This window comes from Centroberyx gerrardi, chromosome 11, assembly GCF_048128805.1.
Source record: "Centroberyx gerrardi isolate f3 chromosome 11, fCenGer3.hap1.cur.20231027, whole genome shotgun sequence".
Taxonomy (NCBI): domain Eukaryota; kingdom Metazoa; phylum Chordata; class Actinopteri; order Beryciformes; family Berycidae; genus Centroberyx; species Centroberyx gerrardi.
The window spans coordinates 1,386,441-1,406,533 of record NC_136007.1 but is presented as its reverse complement, the minus strand read 5'-3'; the positions used below and the strand labels follow the sequence as shown (position 1 = coordinate 1,406,533).

Sequence of the window (20,093 nt, the reverse complement as noted above, 5' to 3'; positions counted from 1 at the left end):
TATTATTATTATTAGTAGTAGTAAAAACTCCTCAAAGAGAAACTAAACCCCAAACCCCAGTCTGTGTGAAGCCTGACTGCTGATGGTAACAATCATGCTACTGACCTGGCCGTCTGCTATTGGCTGATCTTTGGTGCCAGGTGATGATGTCACCACCTGTTGTACTCTGTAGAAAGCGAGAAAGAGTCCGCAGCTCAAACCACAAACGTTAATTCTCTGCTGTGTTGTTTCTTCTCTCTCTGTCCCTTTGCCTCATGTCTGCTGTCTGACGTGGAAAATAAAAAAAATAAAAATAAAAAAAGAGAGAAAACCAGTTGATGATTTCCTGAGAGTAACGAGTCTGTTCTGAAAACGTACTGAATAGAAAGTCTAGAGTCTTTGCAGTGAAAGAAAAACAAGTCATCTAGTCTCATATTCAGCAGCCAGATGACTTTAACAGGAGAAACATTCTGCAGTGAGGAGAGATAACTCCGCTGGTCTCCACCGCAGCTTCTCTTGTTTCAGGAGGTTTCTAGAAATGAAACGAGTCAGTGTGTTGAAACCAGGCAGAATAAGACAGATCACCACTCTGCTGTCAAGAAAATAACTCTTGATTCTTCTGAATTCTTCAAACAAGTTGATTTGCATTGGAAACAAGAGAAATTATCTAACATCATTGGGTGATTTTTCCACTTATTTTAAGAAAATGAGGATTTCAGGACTCGATAACAGACTGAGCGACTCGTTCAGACTCGTTCAAGACTATCTGCTCCGAACTCACACTCAGATATATTACAGTTTATATTACGGGCTTCTTGCTCTGTTGAAAACATGAATATTCAAAGTGACTCAGGAATGTGTGTCTTCTGACCTTTGACCTGCTCAGTGTTCAGCTGCTGAGCTGCTGCTGTTTCTTTGTTTTAATTCACTTCAGAAAAAAAAAACACATTTCTACAACTCAGCTTCAGTCTGTTGTTTCTGTAAAGTGAATTTGTGATTATTCAGGAGTTTCCCTTTTATCATTTATCTCATTCATATTGTTTTGTCTGCAAAGCATGTTGTAACTTTACTGCTATAGTTTTTATATCCATGAACAGAACGTGACTGTGCTGTAAATGTCGACGAGAAGCAGAAACAGAAACGGAGGATTTGGAGTTTTTCAGGTTCAATCGATGCTGGAAGATAAAAGGTGAGTGTGTGTTGCGTAAAAAGACGATATGATTTCCTCTTCTGTGTTTACTCTGGTGAGAGTTTAGATAAACTGCAGAGGGACAGTGTGTGTGTGTGTGTGTGTGTGTGTGTGTGTGTGTGTGTGTGTGTGGTAAGCTGCAAGAAGTTAATATTTAGTGACGACAATGAAATGCATCACAAAACGTGACAACGCTGACAATGAGAGAGAGAGACAGAGAGAGAGAGAGTGAGAGAGAGACAGAGAGGGAGAGAGAGAGAGAGACCAATATAAAGACAGAGAGGGAGAGAGAGACAGAGAGAGAGAGAGAGAGAGAGAGAGAGAGAGACAGAGAGAGGGAGAGAGAGAGAGAGACAGAGAGAGCGAGAGAGAGACAGAGAGAGGGAGAGAGAGAGAGAGACCAATATAAAGACAGAGAGAGAGAGAGAAGCACACAGAAAGAGCAACACAGAGAGAAAGAGGCAGAGTGAGAGAGAGAAAGCGATAGAGAGACAGAGTGCTGTAGAGAGAGAGGAGAGTCCCACTGACTGACAGCTGTTGGTGGATAATCAGACTTCCTCATCATCATCATCACCATCATCACCATCATCATCATCCTCCTCCTCTTCCTCTCCTCTGGATCGGTGTCAGCATGTCTGTTCTTCCTCTGCGGGTGAAATTGCTGCAGGAAGTGTGGAGGCTGAGGAGCGTCCTGGTTCTCGTCTGCAGCCCCTTCCTGCTGCTGCCGCTGGCCCTCAGCACCCCGGTGAGACTGTTACTGACTGTTTACTGACTGTTACTGACTGTTACTGACTGTTACTGACTGTTACTGACTGTTTACTGACTGTTACTGACTGTTTACTGACTGTTTACTGACTGTCTACTGACTGTTACTGACTGTTACTGACTGTTACTGACTGTTTACTGACTGTTTACTGCTGCTGCTGGCCCTCAGCACCCCGGTGAGACTGTTACTGACTGTTTACTGACTGTTACTGACTGTTACTGACTGTTTACTGACTGTTACTGACTGTTTACTGACTGTTACTGACTGTTACTGACTGTTTACTGACTGTTACTGACTGTTTAATGACTGTTACTGACTGTTACTGACTGTTTACTGACTGTTACTGACTGTTACTGACTGTTTACTGACTGTTACTGACTGTTTACTGACTGTTACTGACTGTTACTGACTGTTTACTGACTGTTACTGACTGTTACTGACTGTTACTGACTGTTACTGACTGTTACTGACTGTTTACTGACTGTTACTGACTGTTTACTGACTGTTTACTGACTGTTTACTGACTGTTACTGACTGTTTACTGACTGTTACTGACTGTTTACTGACTGTTACTGACTGTTTACTGACTGTTTACTGCTGCCGCTGGCCCTCAGCACCCCGGTGAGACTGTTACTGACTGTTTACTGACTGTTACTGACTGTTTACTGACTGTTACTGACTGTTTACTGACTGTTACTGACTGTTTACTGCTGCCGCTGGCCCTCAGCACCCCGGTGAGACTGTTACTGACTGTTTACTGACTGTTACTGACTGTTACTGACTGTTTACTGACTGTTACTGACTGTTTACTGACTGTTACTGACTGTTACTGACTGTTTACTGACTGTTACTGACTGTTTACTGCTGCCGCTGGCCCTCAGCACCCCGGTGAGACTGTTACTGACTGTTTACTGACTGTTACTGACTGTTTACTGACTGTTTACTGACTGTTTACTGACTGTTACTGACTGTTACTGACTGTTTACTGACTGTTACTGACTGTTTACTGACTGTTACTGACTGTTACTGACTGTTTACTGACTGTTACTGACTGTTACTGATACTGACTGTTACTGACTGTTTACTGACTGTTACTGACTGTTACTGACTGTTACTGACTGTTACTGATACTGACTGTTACTGACTGTTTACTGACTGTTACTGACTGTTACTGACTGTTACTGACTGTTACTGACTGTTTACTGACTGTTACTGACTGTTACTGACTGTCTACTGACTGTTACTGACTGTTTACTGACTGTTACTGACTGTTACTGACTGTCTACTGACTGTTACTGACTGTTTACTGACTGTTACTGACTGTCTACTGACTGTTACTGACTGTTACTGACTGTTTACTGACTGTTACTGACTGTTACTGACTGTCTACTGACTGTTACTGACTGTTACTGACTGTTTACTGACTGTTACTGACTGTTACTGACTGTTACTGACTGTTTACTGACTGGCAGTTTAACTGACCAGTCTGATACTGACACACCAGTTTACTGATAACTAACTGAAAACTAACCAGTTGCAGCCTGACCAGTTAAACCGACCAGTTCACTGCTCAATAACCAGTTAAACTGAGCAGGTTAGTGCAAACCAACCAGTAAAACCAACCATAACCAGTTCAGCTGACCAGGTTCCCTCTAACCAGTTAAACCGACCAGTTTAATTCTAACTAAACAGCAGAAATGACCAGTTAAACCGACCAGTTTAATTCTAACTAAACAGCAGAAATGACCAGTTAAACCCACCAGTTTAATTCTAACTAAACAGTAGAAATGACCAGTTAAACCACCAGTTTAATTCTAACTAAACAGTAGAAATGACCAGTTAAACCGACCAGTTTAATTCTAACTAAACAGCAGAAATGACCAGTTAAACCCACCAGTTTAATTCTAACTAAACAGTAGAAATGACCAGTTAAACCACCAGTTTAATTCTAACTAAACAGTAGAAATGACCAGTTAAACCACCAGTTTAATTCTAACTAAACAGTAGAAATGACCAGTTAAACCACCAGTTTAATTCTAACTAAACAGTAGAAATGACCAGTTAAACCCACCAGTTTAATTCTAACTAAACAGTAGAAATGACCAGTTAAACCCACCAGTTTAATTCTAACTAAACAGTAGAAATGACCAGTTAAACCCACCAGTTTAATTCTAACTAAACAGTAGAAATGACCAGTTAAACCACCAGTTTAATTCTAACTAAACAGTAGAAATGACCAGTTAAACCACCAGTTTAATTCTAACTAAACAGTAGAAATGACCAGTTAAACCACCAGTTTAATTCTAACTAAACAGTAGAAATGACCAGTTAAACCCACCAGTTTAATTCTAACTAAACAGTAGAAATGACCAGTTAAACCACCAGTTTAATTCTAACTAAACAGTAGAAATGACCAGTTAAACCGACCAGTTTAATTCTAACTAAACAGTAGAAATGACCAGTTAAACCACCAGTTTAATTCTAACTAAACAGTAGAAATGACCAGTTAAACCACCAGTTTAATTCTAACTAAACAGTAGAAATGACCAGTTAAACCCACCAGTTTAATTCTAACTAAACAGTAGAAATGACCAGTTAAACCCACCAGTTTAATTCTAACTAAACAGTAGAAATGACCAGTTAAACCACCAGTTTAATTCTAACTAAACAGTAGAAATGACCAGTTAAACCGACCAGTTTAATTCTAACTAAACAGTAGAAATGACCAGTTAAACCACCAGTTTAATTCTAACTAAACAGTAGAAATGACCAGTTAAACCCACCAGTTTAATTCTAACTAAACAGTAGAAATGACCAGTTAAACCACCAGTTTAATTCTAACTAAACAGTAGAAATGACCAGTTAAACCACCAGTTTAATTCTAACTAAACAGTAGAAATGACCAGTTAAACCGACCAGTTTAATTCTAACAGTAGAAATGACCAGTTAAACCGACCAGTAAAAGCAGGTCAGTAGATGTTTAGCAGCTCAGGTTCGTCTCTGTCACTCATTGACAAACAGCTCAGTGCATTTTAACTTTCTAACTCATTATTTCTTTTAAATATACATAAGAGAGAAAACATAAAAAATCACACTAATGTTCCTGTACAGCTTTAGAATGAGTTTACACTGAGCTGACCTGCTTTATGGTTTTATCTCATATGATATCACTATAATATTCCTATAATATTCCTATAATATTCCTATAGGGACTTCTGGTGTCTGTGGTTCTCAATAGAGTTAAAGTGACCTGATGGTACTTTTTCATTTCCTATGATGTCACCATAATATTCCTATAGGATATGATATATTGTTAATAGTATTTCTACTTCTATTCGTATCTCTGCAGTTCAGTACAGGTCTATGTTCTGTGCAGACTGGATCCTGGTTCCTGTTGAGTCTCTCAGCTCTTCTCATTCAAACTGATGAAACTCACAGACAGCAAGTGGTCTGTCACACTGAGGTGTAACATGTTCAAATGTTTGGTGTGTAAAGAAGTAAATCCTTTCTTTATTTAAAATACCTACACTGGCAGGTAACAGGTTAAACAGTCTGCTGAAATCTTGAATCCATTTGACGTTGTGGTTGATGAGAAAAGTTCCCTTTCAATAAAGAAATACAGTAATCCTAAAGTTTAGAAGGATACTGCACAAATATCACAGCAAAACTGTAAATCACTATAGGAATATTATAGTGAAACCATCGGAAATAAAACATACCATAAAGCAAGCTACTGTGAACTCACTATTCATTACATTACATGCTAAACACCCTCTAGGAATATTAAAGGGAAATCATAGGCAATCAAAATACCATGAAGCAGAATAAACTCATTATAAACTCAGTATTTAGTACCACAGACAGACTATAAAATCATATAGGAATATTATAGGAATATTATAGGGATTCCATATGAGCTAAAAAAAAAAAAAATACCATAGAGTACAATAAGCTCATTATAAATTCAGTACACAGACATGCCACAAGTCGCTTTAGGAATATCATAGGAATATTACAAGGATACTATAGGAGATGAAGTTATCATGAAGTACAATGCATTCACTATGAAGTCAGTATGAGGACCATAGAGACTCTATCAGCCCCAGTGGGAAACATCATAGTGGTTCTATTGATTCTTTAGTGATTGTTTTCCTAAAAGTCTCCGGTGACGTTCCCAGAAATCCACACATGACGGATCCATGACCTCTAACTAAGGGAATGAAAACCTGCTGTGAGATCCAGTGTTTAGACAGAGCCGCTGCTGTCCGGCCTCCTGCGGCCTCGCTCTGCACGCTCACTTTCAGTTTCCCATGCAGTGACACAACTTCTGAAGAGACGTTGTCTTGAAACAAGGCAAATCTACGGAGGCCCTAAAGGGACATGAGGGAGGAAAAAAAAAAGTAGGGGGAGAAAAAAAGTGATGAAAAAAAAAAAGATACTTTTACGCTATCTCGCAAAACTTTTGCATTCTCTCGCGAAGGTATTGTGTTCTCCCGAGAAACGTTTAGTGTGAAATAAAAAACAGGATTGTAAATAAATTTTTTGCAGTTTTCTCCCTGCAACACAACACACCCCCGACGCCACTACAGCGGGCTGCAGGCCGGTGGGTTTTCCACACCGAATGTTTCTTGGGAGAACGCAAAAGTTTTGCGAGGGAACGAAATAGTTCCTCAGCTGGGTCCTCGCTCACTTTGCCCCGCCCGCATTTTCCCTGCTCTCTCACCATTGGCTGCCGCCGCCGCCCCAGCCGGTGCCTCCCTGAAACACAGCCACATGTAGAGGCACGTGCACGCTCCTGATAGACGTGCACGTGGGATTTTAACACAGGCTTCACAGTATCAGGCCTCACAGTGTGAGTCTGGATCAATAAGAGTCTTCAGTTTCCAACAAAACAGCTTTTATTTTTGCAGTTGTAAATCAGATGGTGAAATACAGTTTGAATCAATGAGATGTGAGGAAAAACACAAAGGTGTGTGTGTGTGTGTGTGTGTGTGTGTGTGTGTTCATGCAGTCTCAGCCTTTGCACTTCATTGTCTTGGTTGCTTAATGTTAGCATTTTAGCAATTTAAGCTCATTCTACTGTTGACCTCACTGTGTGTGTGTGCGTGTGTGTGTGTGTGTGTGTGTGTGTGTGTGTGTATGTGTGTGTGTGTGTGTGTGTGTGTGTTGCAGGAGGCAGCCTGTGCCTATGTGATCGGCCTCATGGCGGTGTACTGGTGTACGGAGGTGCTGCCGCTGGCGGTGACGGCGCTGCTGCCGACCGTCCTGTTCCCTCTGCTGGGAGTCATGCAGTCTAAAGACGTAAGCTGCAGTACTACTGCAATACTACTGCAATACTACTACAATACAACCTGTACTGCAACTAGTACTACTGCAATACTACTGCAATACAATCTGTACTGCAACTAGTACTACTGCAATACTACTGCAATACTACTGCAATACAACCTGTACTGCAACTAGTGCTACTGCAATACTACTGCAATACAGTCTGTACTGCAACTAGTGCTACTGCAGTACTACTGCAATACAGTCTGTACTGCAACTATTAAAAGTTCTTTTAGTTGTCTAAACTGAACCGTTTACCTTTAGCTGAAAATGTCCAATTCATGTTTTTGTCACAGAATCCAGTTCATAGTGGAGGAACGTAATTTTTACATAATTCATGTCCACAACATGTAAATCTGCATTTCAGAGTTCATGATCATTTCAAACTTTTTATGAGGTCATGTTGGGCGGGCGGACCTGCCCACCTGCCCACCCGGCCACCCGGCCAGAGCTGAATTGTCTTGATCTTTTTGACACCGGGACACAGACCTTCACCACACAACTGACCGATCAGTGGACGCCATGCTGCGTGAATGAAATGAGAGTTTGTTCTGTTGTCGCTGAGTTTGAAAAGTGAATTGTTGCGGTCTGTCGGGACATTCAGAGAGCCTGTATGTGCTAACGTTAGCTAGCTATCGTTATAGCAGCGGACTGCACAGCTGTGCGTTGCAGCAGTTTCTATGGTTACCAACCGGTGTGATTCTACATGCCGCTGTCGCATCTCGCCTAAAAAGCCTTTTACAGAGTGCGATAAAAGGAACAAAAGTAAACAATCCACTTTAATAGTAGTTGTATTTAATCCTGTAACCCTGATGAAGGCTAGTGCAGCCAAAATGATTTGTCAGATGAAAACTTTTAATTCCCTTGTAGCTAGCTGAGATATATAAGGTGTCCTTTAAGGGAAATAAGTCATATATATGTGTGTGTGTGTGTGTGGTGTGAACCAGGTGTGTATGCAGTACCTGAAGGACACCAACATGCTGTTTGTGGGCGGGCTGATGGTTGCCGTGGCGGTGGAACACTGGAACCTGCACCGCCGCATCGCGCTGCGGGTGCTGCTGATGGTCGGGGTGCAGCCCGCGCTGTGAGTACTCAGCACCACACACACGACTGAACCAGCTTAAAAACAGATGAGTGTAATGAAATACAAGAAGTCACCACACGTCATGCAGGGTCACAGTCATGGCTGTGGGAAATTCAGAATATTTCTTTTCCAGGCCTGGAAATGTTTTAGAAAATTGTAAAATATTACACTTCTGGAAAAGTAATGAAATACAAAATCACGATACAAGGTTTATCATTTATCATAAAAATTAAAGTAATTTGGAAAAATGCAACAAAAATGAAATCAGATTTTGTCATGTGATTCCAACCTCACACTATTATCACCATGCAAAAGTTAAACCTGCAATAAGCGATTTCAGACCCTATGATCGATCCTGAAACTGTGTGGAGATTTCCTTGAGACATGATGATATAAACCAAAATCCAGCTGTGTTGCTGTTTTCAGCTCTTTTCTAAAGCTTGTTGTCAAAACCCGGACCGACTGGAACCTCCTCCCAAACCGTTTTTCATTTTTTAAACTAGCTTGTCTCCTCCCTTGCTGTTTAAAATCAGCGCTCTCCCCCTCCCATTCCTGAAAAAAATCTTGTAATGGCAGAACTAATGAAGCGAGCGAGCAAACTTGTTAAATTAGTAAACTTGTTAAACTGGTAAACTTGTTAAACTAGTAAACTTGTTAAACTGGTAAACTTGTTAAACTAGTAAACTTGTTAAATTAGTAAACTTGTTAAACTGGTAAACTTGTTAAACTGGTAAACTTGTTAAATTAGTAAACTTGTTAAACTAGTAAACTTGTTAAACTGGTAAACTTGTTAAACTAGTAAACTTGTTAAATTAGTAAACTTGTTAAACTGGTAAACTTGTTAAACTAGTAAACTTGTTAAACTGGTAAACTTGTTAAACTAGTAAACATGTTAAACTTGGTAAACTTGTAAAACTGGTAAACTTGTTAAACTGGTAAAACTGGTAAACTTGGTAAACTAGTAAACTTGTTAAACTTGTAAAACTGGTAAACTTGGTAAACTAGTAAACTTGTTAAACTTGTTAAACTGGTAAACTTGTTAAACTTGTAAAACTGGTAAACTTGTTAAACTGGTAAACTTGTTAAACTTGTAAAACTGGTAAACTTGGTAAACTAGTAAACTTGTTAAACTTGTTAAACTTGGTAAACTTATAAAACTGGTAAACTTGTTAAACTAGTAAACTTGGTAAACTGGTAAACTTGGTAAACTGGTAAACTTGTTAAAGTAGTAAACTTGTTAAACTTGTAAAACTGGTAAACTTGGTAAACTAGTAAACTTGTTAAACTTGTAAAACTGGTAAACTTGGTAAACTAGTAAACTTGTTAAACTTGTAAAACTGGTAAACTTGTTAAACTAGTAAACTTGTTAAACTTGTAAAACTGGTAAACTTGGTAAACTAGTAAACTTGTTAAACTTGGTAAACTTATAAAACTGGTAAACTTGTTAAACTGGTAAACTTGTTAAACTTGTAAAACTGGTAAACTTGGTAAACTAGTAAACTTGTTAAACTTGGTAAACTTATAAAACTGGTAAACTTGTTAAACTAGTAAACTTGTTAAACTTGTAAAACTGGTAAACTTGTTAAACTAGTAAACTTGGTAAACTGGTAAACTTGTTAAACTAGTAAACTTGGTAAACTTGTTAAATTAGTAAACTTGTTAAACTAGTGAACTTGTTAAACTAGTAAACTTGCTACCTGCCTCTTCACTTGTCATTGTGGGTCATGTGACCTTCAGCAGGTGAAACATCTGTCAAAGTGAGACTGGTAACCAGAGATATTTCTCTGTAGGTACGGTTAGCTTAGCTGTTAGCTTAGCTGTTAGCTTAGCTGTTAGCATTTATGCACGGTTTGGGATCGGGCTTCCTTAGTCCAGTAGTTTTGCTGTGGTTTATTTACAAATGTGTTGCGGTTTCTGTCGCCCTCTAGTGGTCGGAAAATCGCTTATTGCAGCTTTAAATAAATGTAAGGATTGCATTTATGTTACATTACAGTTACCCACCTCTGGATTATATTATATCTTGGACTCAGTTTTGCACAGTTTATTTATTGCACAGGACTAACGCTCAACACCACTACAGACACTTTAGCTACTTTTTCTAGTTCTATATTTTACCTTTATATTTTATATATTTTATATATTTTTTAATAGGTTTTATTTATTTATATTACCTTTCCTATTACCTTTCCTGTACAATTGTTATTACCTTAGGGGATCAGTAAAGTGCGATCTAATCTAATTAAGATGTCATTCTTGAAGTTAATAGTTCATGCATAGCATTTGTAAAGGTTACTTTACACTAAAGTAGTACTGTCAGGAAAATTTGGTATGAAGTTATGGAAAACCTTTGGAATTTAACTGGAAAATAAGTGGGAATCCTGCATATGGGCATCAGTTGAGACAGACTGGGTCTTATCATGTCAGTAGAGCTCAAACCTCCTGACGCTGAACAGTTCTCCAACTGTGAAACCTGCAGCCTCCGTAATGGTTTCTGTTAATCGTTCGTTTTCCTGGTGTTTAGACTCTTTCTCCTCTCTCTCCGCCCTCCCTCTCCACCTCCGCCCTCCCTCCATCTCCTAGGTTGATGCTGGGGTTCATGGGAGTGACGGCTTTCCTGTCCATGTGGATCAGCAACACGGCCACCACCGCCATGATGGTCCCCATCGTCCAGGCCGTTCTGGACCAGCTGAACGGGCCCCGAGACCCCGAGGCCCCCGAGAGCCAGAGACACGGTGCGGTTCCACGGCAGAAACTCCAGGAGAAAACCACCGGCGGTCTGCCGGTCTCGACCCCGAGCATCCTGGAGAACGGTACGATCCTAAAAGTCGTGAAATGAGCAGGAACTCTGAAACGCAGATTTACGTGCGGCGGACACAAATTATATGGAAAATTACGTTCAGTTACGTTAACATGACTTGAACACGACATTTTCAGCTGCAGGTTGGCTAACAGTTAAGTTTAGGCAACTAGAACAACTTGGTTAAGGTTAGGGAAAGGCTTTGGTCGGTTCAATAAGACAAATTTTCACAAAAAATTTAAATTTGTCTCCCAGTAGAAAATTCCTTCCTACAAGCTGGCAATTGAACTCTGGTCTCCGGCACTGAAGTCAAACTCATCCACCCATCCTCCACCCGACCGCAACACCCTTACTTTCCACTGAGCTGCTTCACTGTGACTCTACTTCCTGTTTACAGTCGTGTCTCCTTCATGTAACTGTTTCCTGCTGGGAAAACATAATTTGAACACTTTACAAGCCACCAACACGCAACAAGTTGTCTTCATTTTGTGTATTTGCGTGATCATGTTGCCAAAATTGCAAGACCACAAAATTACATCATCAGAGCATTCAGGACCAATGTTACCTTTCATTTATCACACTGACCAAATAATATCTTGTCATTGCTCCACTTGTCTACAGATGGTTAGTCAATAGATTCAGGGACTTGCCAGAGTTCAGGGTTTGAAGGCTTGATAGACCAAGTATGGACAAGTTTTCCAGTCTGGCCCGTACCTCATGTGTTTGGTGTCTGTTTTGAAAGGGAATTCTGGCACAACTTCACCTACTGACAAGGTGCATGGGATGGGCAGGTAACACTGGAAAAGTATATTCCAGCAACACTTGCAGTACTGGGAACAATTAGTAAAACCAACGTGTTTCGGCTCGTGGCCTTCATCAGGGTTTATGGAACAGTTTTTTTGGTGTCTGTTTTCTCAGGTCTGAATGATGCAACTCTACAGCAAGGCAGCCAAGAGAAAGCCAGCAACCTGCAAGGCAACGTGACCAATCAAGAGAAACTGGGGTCAGAAGGTCAACCGGACAGCCAGGAGAGAGCGACCGTCCAGGACAAACCCAAACCCACACCGCAGGACAAACCGCCTTCAGACGGCACCAACACCGGGCCTGGTGAGTCCAGACAGGAGACTCCGTCTAATAAACACAACTGGCACCAACATGGAGGAACATTGGAGAACTAAAGAGTCTGTAGCAAGCAGCTAGAAGCAGAGAGCAGCTGAGTCAGCTTGTTGTGGTGTGGCTGTAGATCCATTCAGTAACGTTCTCAGTAAAAGTGAATAGTGTGATAAGGTGGATTTGGTTACTGTGACACAGTAAACTGTCTTGTCTTTAGCCCTAGTCTCTACTCCAAAACACTCTGAGTTGTAGCTTGAGAAGAGTCAGCTCAGTTAACCTGAACAAACTGTTAGCTAGCTAACTAGCCGGCAAACACACTGATGTTAATGTGAACATGCTAACGCTAGCTGCTACTAGCTAGATACGTTAGCTAGTGTGCTAATCAGATGTGTTAACAAGACAGTGATGTTAGCTGGCCAGATACTATGGTTCCAGGATCAATAAGTTAAAGAGAGAATCTCCTCTCTGTCACAGTGGTTCTGTCCTTGGAAGCCGGACGCTGCCAGATGGAGTTAGAGGAGCTGAGCGGCGAGGAAGAGGAGGAGGAGAGGAAGAGGATGTGTAAAGGCCTGCTGCTGTGTGTGTGTTACGCTGCCAGCATCGGAGGCATCGCCACTCTGACCGGAACCGGACCTAACCTGGTTTTAACTGGCCAGATGAGCCAGTGAGTAGTGACACACACACACACACAACAGAAATATATTTCCCAGAATGCTTGTGTTGTATTTACATTCTAGTCAGTGAGAGCGAGCAGGTCTTGAGTCAGTGCCTTGCTCAAGAGCACGTTGCTGTTGCAGGGTTCAAACCTGCGACGTCACAGAGGGATGCTCTCTGCTACCTCAAATACACAAAGATATTATAAATAAATACCTGTACCATATTCTACAGCATGGCATTGTGATCGTCACAGTACTTTATGGGGAATGAGGAGTTTGAGGAACAGCAGCATGTCTTCGGTCACAGTTACCGGCTGCTGTGGGAACCAAACTTACGACTTTCTGGATCCAGGACTCTGAAATCTCTCTAAAGACCAGGCTGGTTCCACTGGGGCTCGAACCCAGGACCTTCTGCGTGTAAAGCAGACATGATAACCGCTACACTATGGAACCTGCTGCAGGGGTTTAGTTCATCTGTGCGAATTTAGCAGCTGAGATCGACCTTTTATTAAAAATCAGATCTGGGTTGCATTTCCCAAAAGCATCGTAAGCCTAAGATGTTCGTAAAACTCAAACTAACGATAACGTAAAAATCATCATAGATGACGATGCTTCTGAAGCGTGGAACGCGAAGAATGTCGCAAAGGAAGAAAAGAGCTGCAGCTTTATTCTGACTGCGACAGTAAAACATACACACAGTGTTTATAACCACGCTAAAATATTAACGTAGACATCTTTTAAAAAGACGTGAAATGCAGGCTGCAGTTTTCAGGGCAGAATTCAGGACTTTAATTGTCGGTTTACTCATCCTTTGCGTCTTCCCATCCCCCTCCTCCTCCTCCTCCTCCTCCTCCTCCTCCTCTCTTCCTCGCAGGCTCTTCCCTCAGAACGGTGATGTCATCAACTTTGCGTCCTGGTTTGCGTTCGCCTTCCCCACCATGCTGCTGATGCTGACGTTCGCCTGGTTCTGGCTGCAGTTCCTCTACATCGGCTGCAAGTGAGCGACTCCACAGAACCTCTTCACTTTCACTTCCACTTTCATTTTATACCATCTGTGATTCACAGTCAACATGTAAACCATCACAGGTTTCTGATTACCTGCTGAGAAGTTAAAGCTGCCTAAACTTAAATATTTCACATTACACATTAATGTTGATCCCTCGGTCTAATGACTGTAAACCAGTGAGAGCCTATTGGAGCCTGTAGTATTCTAGTGTTTCTCCACATTAAGACTACATTTCCCATCAGCCCTGTTGCTTCCTTTGTGCCGTAAAGCGATCCAGCAGATTTCCCTCTAAATCCACCATTTACCGTAATTATACAAAATTAATCTGCAGATGATTTATTGATAGGAAAATTATACACAGAGCAACTCTAAGGTAATGTTAATAAAATAATTCAAAATACTGCCTTCCTCCCACTTCCAGAAAGTACATCAGTGAGTTTGGGTAATCCACTGATTACAACACAGATTATTACAACATTTTAAGATGTTAACTAGAGATCAGAATCAGTTTAATCTCCATATATTATATTAAATATTGAAACACTGGGAATTTGCCTTGGTGAGTTTGTGAAAATAAATAAAGCAAATATTGTAAACAAATAATGTACGTATTCAGTTTAGTTTAGTTTAGTTCAGTTTAATTTAGTTTGATAAAATATAGAAGCAAAGTTATTGAAAAAACAAATAAAATACAACAATAACAAACATAAACACAAAAAGAAGGGATGCAAATTACTAACAACAGCAAAAAAAAAATTCTATAAAAATCCTATGAAAAGAATAAGAATCCTGTAAAAAATCTGCAATCCCAGCAGCAATTTAAAACATGTTCCCCCCTGCCCCTCCTGCCCCCCTGCCCCCCTGCCCCCCTGCCCCTCCTGCCCCCCTGCCCCCCCTGCCCCCCCTGCCCCCCCTGCCCCTCCTGCCCCCCTGCCTGCAGCCTGCGGCGGACGTGGGGCTGCGGGACGGCCCGGTCGGAGAAGGAGCGAGCGGCGTACGACGTGATCCGGGACGAGCTCCGCCGCCTGGGGCCCATGAGCTTCGGGGAGAGCAGCGTCCTGGCGCTCTTCGTCCTGATGGTGGCGCTGTGGTTCACCAGAGACCCGCGCTTCATCGACGGCTGGGCCACGCGCCTCTTCAACGCCGAGGCAGAGTGAGTAGGAGACACTGACCCCTGCTCACACACTGTAACACCGCTGCAGGACGGGTCAGGTCATCCAACTGGAATCGAAGGAAGTTTAATTGAATTCAATGACTGCGTTTACATGGACTTGAGTATCCCAGTTATGAGGCTTATCCCGGTTTCATCCCGGTTATCATATTCGGGATATGGCGTTTACATGGAACACAGAGAAATCTGGTTATTCATATCCCCATATTCATGATAGATGCTAGTATCCCGGTTACTGATTACTGCATGCTGTGTGCGCAGGCGCCTGTGATGTTTACAACACAAACCGGCAATTTTGAAATCGTTAATCTGATATTCCTCTGTAACTGTTAACCTTAAATTAATTTGACTGTTTTGTTTGGCCACATAGTAATGCTTCTTTAGTATTTTCCACCGTGAGCTGACTGGCTCCACTGTACGTGTTGGGAAACCGGCGTCCTGTAGTCTGTACACTACAGACTTGAACAGGTCAGCATTTCGATGCTTTCTCCCTCTAAACTGCCGAGTATATTTAATTCTTTCATCACCGAAAGACAAAGCTCCGTTTCCTCATCGCTCCAGAAGTGAGACGCTCTCGTTGCCGCCGTTGTTTGTGTTTTTCTGTCACGTCACTCGGCTGAAGCCGCGCCTGCGCAGGTAGTCGGCGGCGGTCAGAAACCGGGATAAGATGTTTACATGCAGCAGTATCCCGGTTTCTTTCGGAGTTCTCCAGCTGGCATAATCGGCTTTCTCAAAACCGGGATAAGGGCTTATCCGGGTTTCTGAAATCGGGATATGATGTTTACATGTGCAAACACAAAAACGGGATACTTCAAAAACCCGATCATAACCGGGATACTCAAGTCCATGTAATGAAATTCTGTGAAATTCCATGTTTTTTTGTTTTTTCTGTTTTTTTTCCCCACATATCTGAGATTCCACATAGTGTTATATATTATCAATACTGAATATCATAAAATGTTAAAGCAACCTTTCAGCTGGTATTTGATGCAGAACATGTAATAGTAATCCATACATTATGATTAGACGCGTTTGATTGGTTGAACTGTCTTTTATTTGATTCATGTTTGATTTATAATGTTTAGAGTCAAGACAAACTCTCTCAGAAGTGGAATTTCGTGGAATTTACGGCTGGGTGACCTTCACACTCGGTCCAGTCCAGACCGCAGCGATCGCTCTCCTCAGTGAACCGGCCGAGCGGCTGACGTCTGTCCACGCCGCCGCGGTGTGCAGCCGCCGTATCAGAGGTCGAAGCCGCTGCTGTTGACGTGACACTAAAGTTCGCCATCTGTCCCCGTGACACGTTTCCTCTGTTTGTTATTCGCCTCTGATTCCTGTTTGTTCAGGACTGCGGCTCTCTGCCCCGAGGCGGGCTCCGCGTTAACCGTCAACCTCGCTTCATTCATTCCTTTCAACTCGCTTTCTGTTTTTTCCACTTTGTATTTATGCAGGACCGGCCTCAGTGCTGAAAACACACAGAGAAATGTAATAAAAAAGCAGACAGCTGACAATTATTGACGGATAGATTTGTGTCCGTTGGTTTGTTTTTGAGGCAGAAGAACAGGAAGCTTTGCTCATAACGGAGCTGCTTGATAGAAAACAGAAGAAACAGACTCTGCAGGATCAACTCAATCAGAACCTGATCTGAAACCTCCAGTCCTCCCAACGCTCCACCAGCTTTCTCTGTGTTATCTTTGTTCCGGTCGGACCGTCGTCTCTGAGTTCGCCGCTAGTTTTAAAAAACAAACGTAGGAACGATCTGATTGGCTGAACGGACAGAGGTGTGATGCTCGCTCTTCATGTGGCGATTGAGATTATCTGCCTGTAATTAGAGCTAGGTATCCCTATAATACTGTTGATTGTGACTGGCTGTGGCTCTTATCTCTAACATTTACTGACTGGAAAAAACAATATATTTTTCTGCTTTTTCTCTATTGTGACTTTCTTTTTGATGAAAATTGGTGCGAACCCCGATGGGGAGCCTAACCAATCAATCGATGTCATCTTGTTTGCTGAGTTGCCCGGACAGACCGGACCACATCTACCTGTTAGGATCAATTAACTAGCCCTAACAGCCCAAAGCATGTTAAACAAGGCTTTTGCTGTGAAAACTAAAACAGTTGTTTGTTTGTTTTCTGCAGTTCTTTGTCTTCGGTCTCATTCAGGGTTTCTTCCTCCTGAGGGGAAACGCTGCACACTCTCACTGCACCTTCTGTTTTAGAAACACCGGTTTCTGTGAGGAAGGTGGCGAATACGTTCTTTTTGTGCGTACGCACTCTGGTCACATGACGGACTTGTCTGTCTCTTCTTCTGTGGTGTTCACACCAGTTAAGAGCACATGAATATGAGCATCAGTCCAGACTTCATTTTGTTCCGCATCCGTCTCCTTCTACCCATAATCCCTTGCGTTTCAGGGTGGATTCCTGTAGTTGGTTGGATTAACGAACCGCACCGCAGTTCTCTCGTTAGAGGACTGAGACTCTTCCTGCCGTTATTTGGTGTCACCAGAGGTCAAAGGTCACCGTTCTCACCTGACAAACCAACCAACTGAAGGAGGAAATCATCTGCGTTCAGTGAAAACCTTGAACCTCCAAAATGTCAACTTTTCACCAAAAAACAGCCTTGTTTTCAGCTTGACCTCCAGGCATTTCAGAGTTTATCCAACAGGGTTTTATTAGGGTTTCATCAGTCCAAGGCTAGTAGAAGTTTCTCAGCCCATAGAGGAGCCTGAAACATGAAAATCACCAAGACTACAATGGTGACATGAGTTCAGATGAACCGCTCCACATTGCAGAAGGCTGTCTGAGGGAAACCAGGGCAGAGAAGCAGGCGGAGCGCCATGTGTGCCGCTGCTCAGAATAACATGACAGCAAACAGGACGAAAACACAGTTCAGGACAAACAGATCAATGAGATCCACACACTGTTCCTGTCAGCTGGGACTTTATGGATGGGTGTCGGGCAGAAAGCAGGTGAGAGGTGAGCAGCGCGGCCGTCATCCACCCAGTCATCAACTTCAACACCAAACACTGTAAGAGCTAACCGAGGCTAACCGAGGCTATCCGAGGCTAACCGAGGCTAACCCAGCATGACAGGGAACAATCTAAACAGACAAGAAAACAGTTTGTCACTCCTTCTGAATGCTGTAATCCATCCTGCTGCTTTCATTCCATCATCCATACATTTCTACTGAATATGTTCTACTGTGGAACTGTCAGTTGAGTTTCTTTTCATAATCCCATTTGCTCTGTTCTTATTTTTATTTATAATTAGGTAGTGGGGGGGGGGGGGGTCAGAGGGAAGAACAACAGCAACAGCAACAAACGAGAGAGAGAGAGAGAGAGAGATTTTTCTTTGCTGTATCACTTTGCTATTTGCTGCTGCCAAGCTTTTTTCCGACTTCTCTCGGGGGGGTTAGTTGTTTCACCCGGTCACCTTGGACCTGCAGTTTGTACAAACCGAATTTCAACACTTCACTACGGCAGACTGACGCTTGCTTACGCAGGCTGATAGTCCGACCGCCTGGTTTACTGACTGGAACTTAACATTCAACATCTTAAATGATTAATGATTTCGTCCTGACGCACAGGAATAAAACACACGGGACGGTGCTGTCCGTGAAAACCCAACGCTTTGGTCAGGAAAGGTCTTCAGATGACTCAGAATGAGCTTTACTTTAATGTCAGAGTCGGTGTTGATTTTGTGTGAGAGGTCAAATTTAAAGTTTTTTGCGTCTTCAAAACTCTAACTGCAGGAAACGCATCACAGCTGGAATCGGTCCTGATTGGCTCCCTCACTAAAGAATTCCTGAAATCCGTCCAATCAGGCCAGTTTGCAGCATTTGAACTGGAAAGTTGTCCAGGATCACACCGAGGCCGTTTCTCAAACCCAAGAATGCAAAGAACGGACTTGTGTTCTTGGGGAGAACGTTCTTGCTAGTCGTTCTTGGAAGAATGAACTCGCAAGGTCACGAGCACGCAGAACGCCGTTTACAGTTTGAGACGATGTGTTCTTGCTGGTATTGCGCAATACCCCCAGGGAATTGTCGTGTCGTGACTGTGGGAAACAAGACGGGTGTGTGAGCAGACTGGCCGGCTGGCTAGCAGTTTGTGGAGCTTCTCAACTCCGAAAACGTTGGAGCAAATTTTCGATTCGCCATCAATTTTCATAAAATTGCCAATATTTGAAATCTACACAGTTGATTTCTCGCCTCAAAAATCCTCAGAAGTGAATTTAGTGATGAAATAGCATATGAAAATTGTAAAAAAAAAAAAACTGTTACCCAAGTGATACTAGCTAACTAGCATGCGGGTAGCTAGCATCACTGCTGAGTGCAGCTAGTTCACTGTTAGTGAAGATAATTCACTGGGCGAAATCAGATGTGACCAAGCCTTTATTGTTTTCTTGGGTTCTGTTTTTAAAGGTCCATCTGGTGTACAGCAGGACTCCCTCTCCTCTGTGATGATAACGGAGTTGGATGGTCTATCTAAACATGGCCTTTGACCTTTCCCGCCTCTCTTCACTGTCCACTGTCTAATGAAGGCAGAAACTTAAACTTAAACTATATCACAGAAACGTAAAACCTTTAAAAACTTCCCTTCCAAACTGAATAGGGAGTATTTTTTTGAATGAAACTCTCTGAAGTTTGTCAAAGTGCACTGGATTGGACCGAGGAATTACCCAACCGCTCTGTCACAATGTGTGTGTGTGTGTGTGTGTGTGTGCAAAGATAAAACTGAATGGTGAAATCCCCGAAATCCCCATTCATAAAGTGAGCGGAGGGGGCGGAGCTTCTGGCACCACGTCTGACCGAACACCGGCCCGGAGCGCTCTGCCTGGAGGAAGAGGCATGAAGAGGATTTGATTTATCAGATGAAATCGTTGCATCAACGTTTTAGCAGTTGAAAGTCCCATATCATTCTGTTTATTCTGTTTTATTTATTAAGTCTTTTTTACAAATTTTCTTATTTTTTTTTACAAATAACACTTTCCAGGAATACAGCAG

General features: G+C 42.2%; 1 protein-coding gene and 1 non-coding gene across 4 annotated transcripts in view; one reads left to right on the top strand and one right to left on the bottom strand.

Moving 5' to 3' along the window:
- The first annotated feature begins 1,799 nt into the window (after window positions 1–1,799).
- slc13a5a (solute carrier family 13 member 5a) overlaps window positions 1,800–20,093 on the top strand; it is a 23,106-nt gene continuing 4,812 nt past the window's right edge. The window contains exons 1-7 of one of the 3 annotated variants that reach the window (XM_078286574.1): window positions 1,800–1,913; window positions 7,107–7,235; window positions 8,210–8,346; window positions 10,927–11,117; window positions 12,710–12,920; window positions 13,787–13,909; window positions 14,859–15,071. In XM_078286574.1, coding sequence (XP_078142700.1) covers window positions 1,800–1,913; window positions 7,107–7,235; window positions 8,210–8,346; window positions 10,927–11,117; window positions 12,710–12,920; window positions 13,787–13,909; window positions 14,859–15,071 — 1,118 coding nt within the window. Of the gene's footprint in view, window positions 1,932–7,106; window positions 7,236–8,209; window positions 8,347–10,926; window positions 11,171–12,709; window positions 12,921–13,786; window positions 13,910–14,858; window positions 15,072–20,093 lie in introns of all 3 variants that reach the window. The other 2 variants (XM_078286575.1, XM_078286576.1) reach the window with 2 other exon arrangements.
- trnav-uac (transfer RNA valine (anticodon UAC)) lies at window positions 13,293–13,365 on the bottom strand. The gene has a single exon. It is a non-coding gene; the product is annotated as a tRNA-Val (tRNA).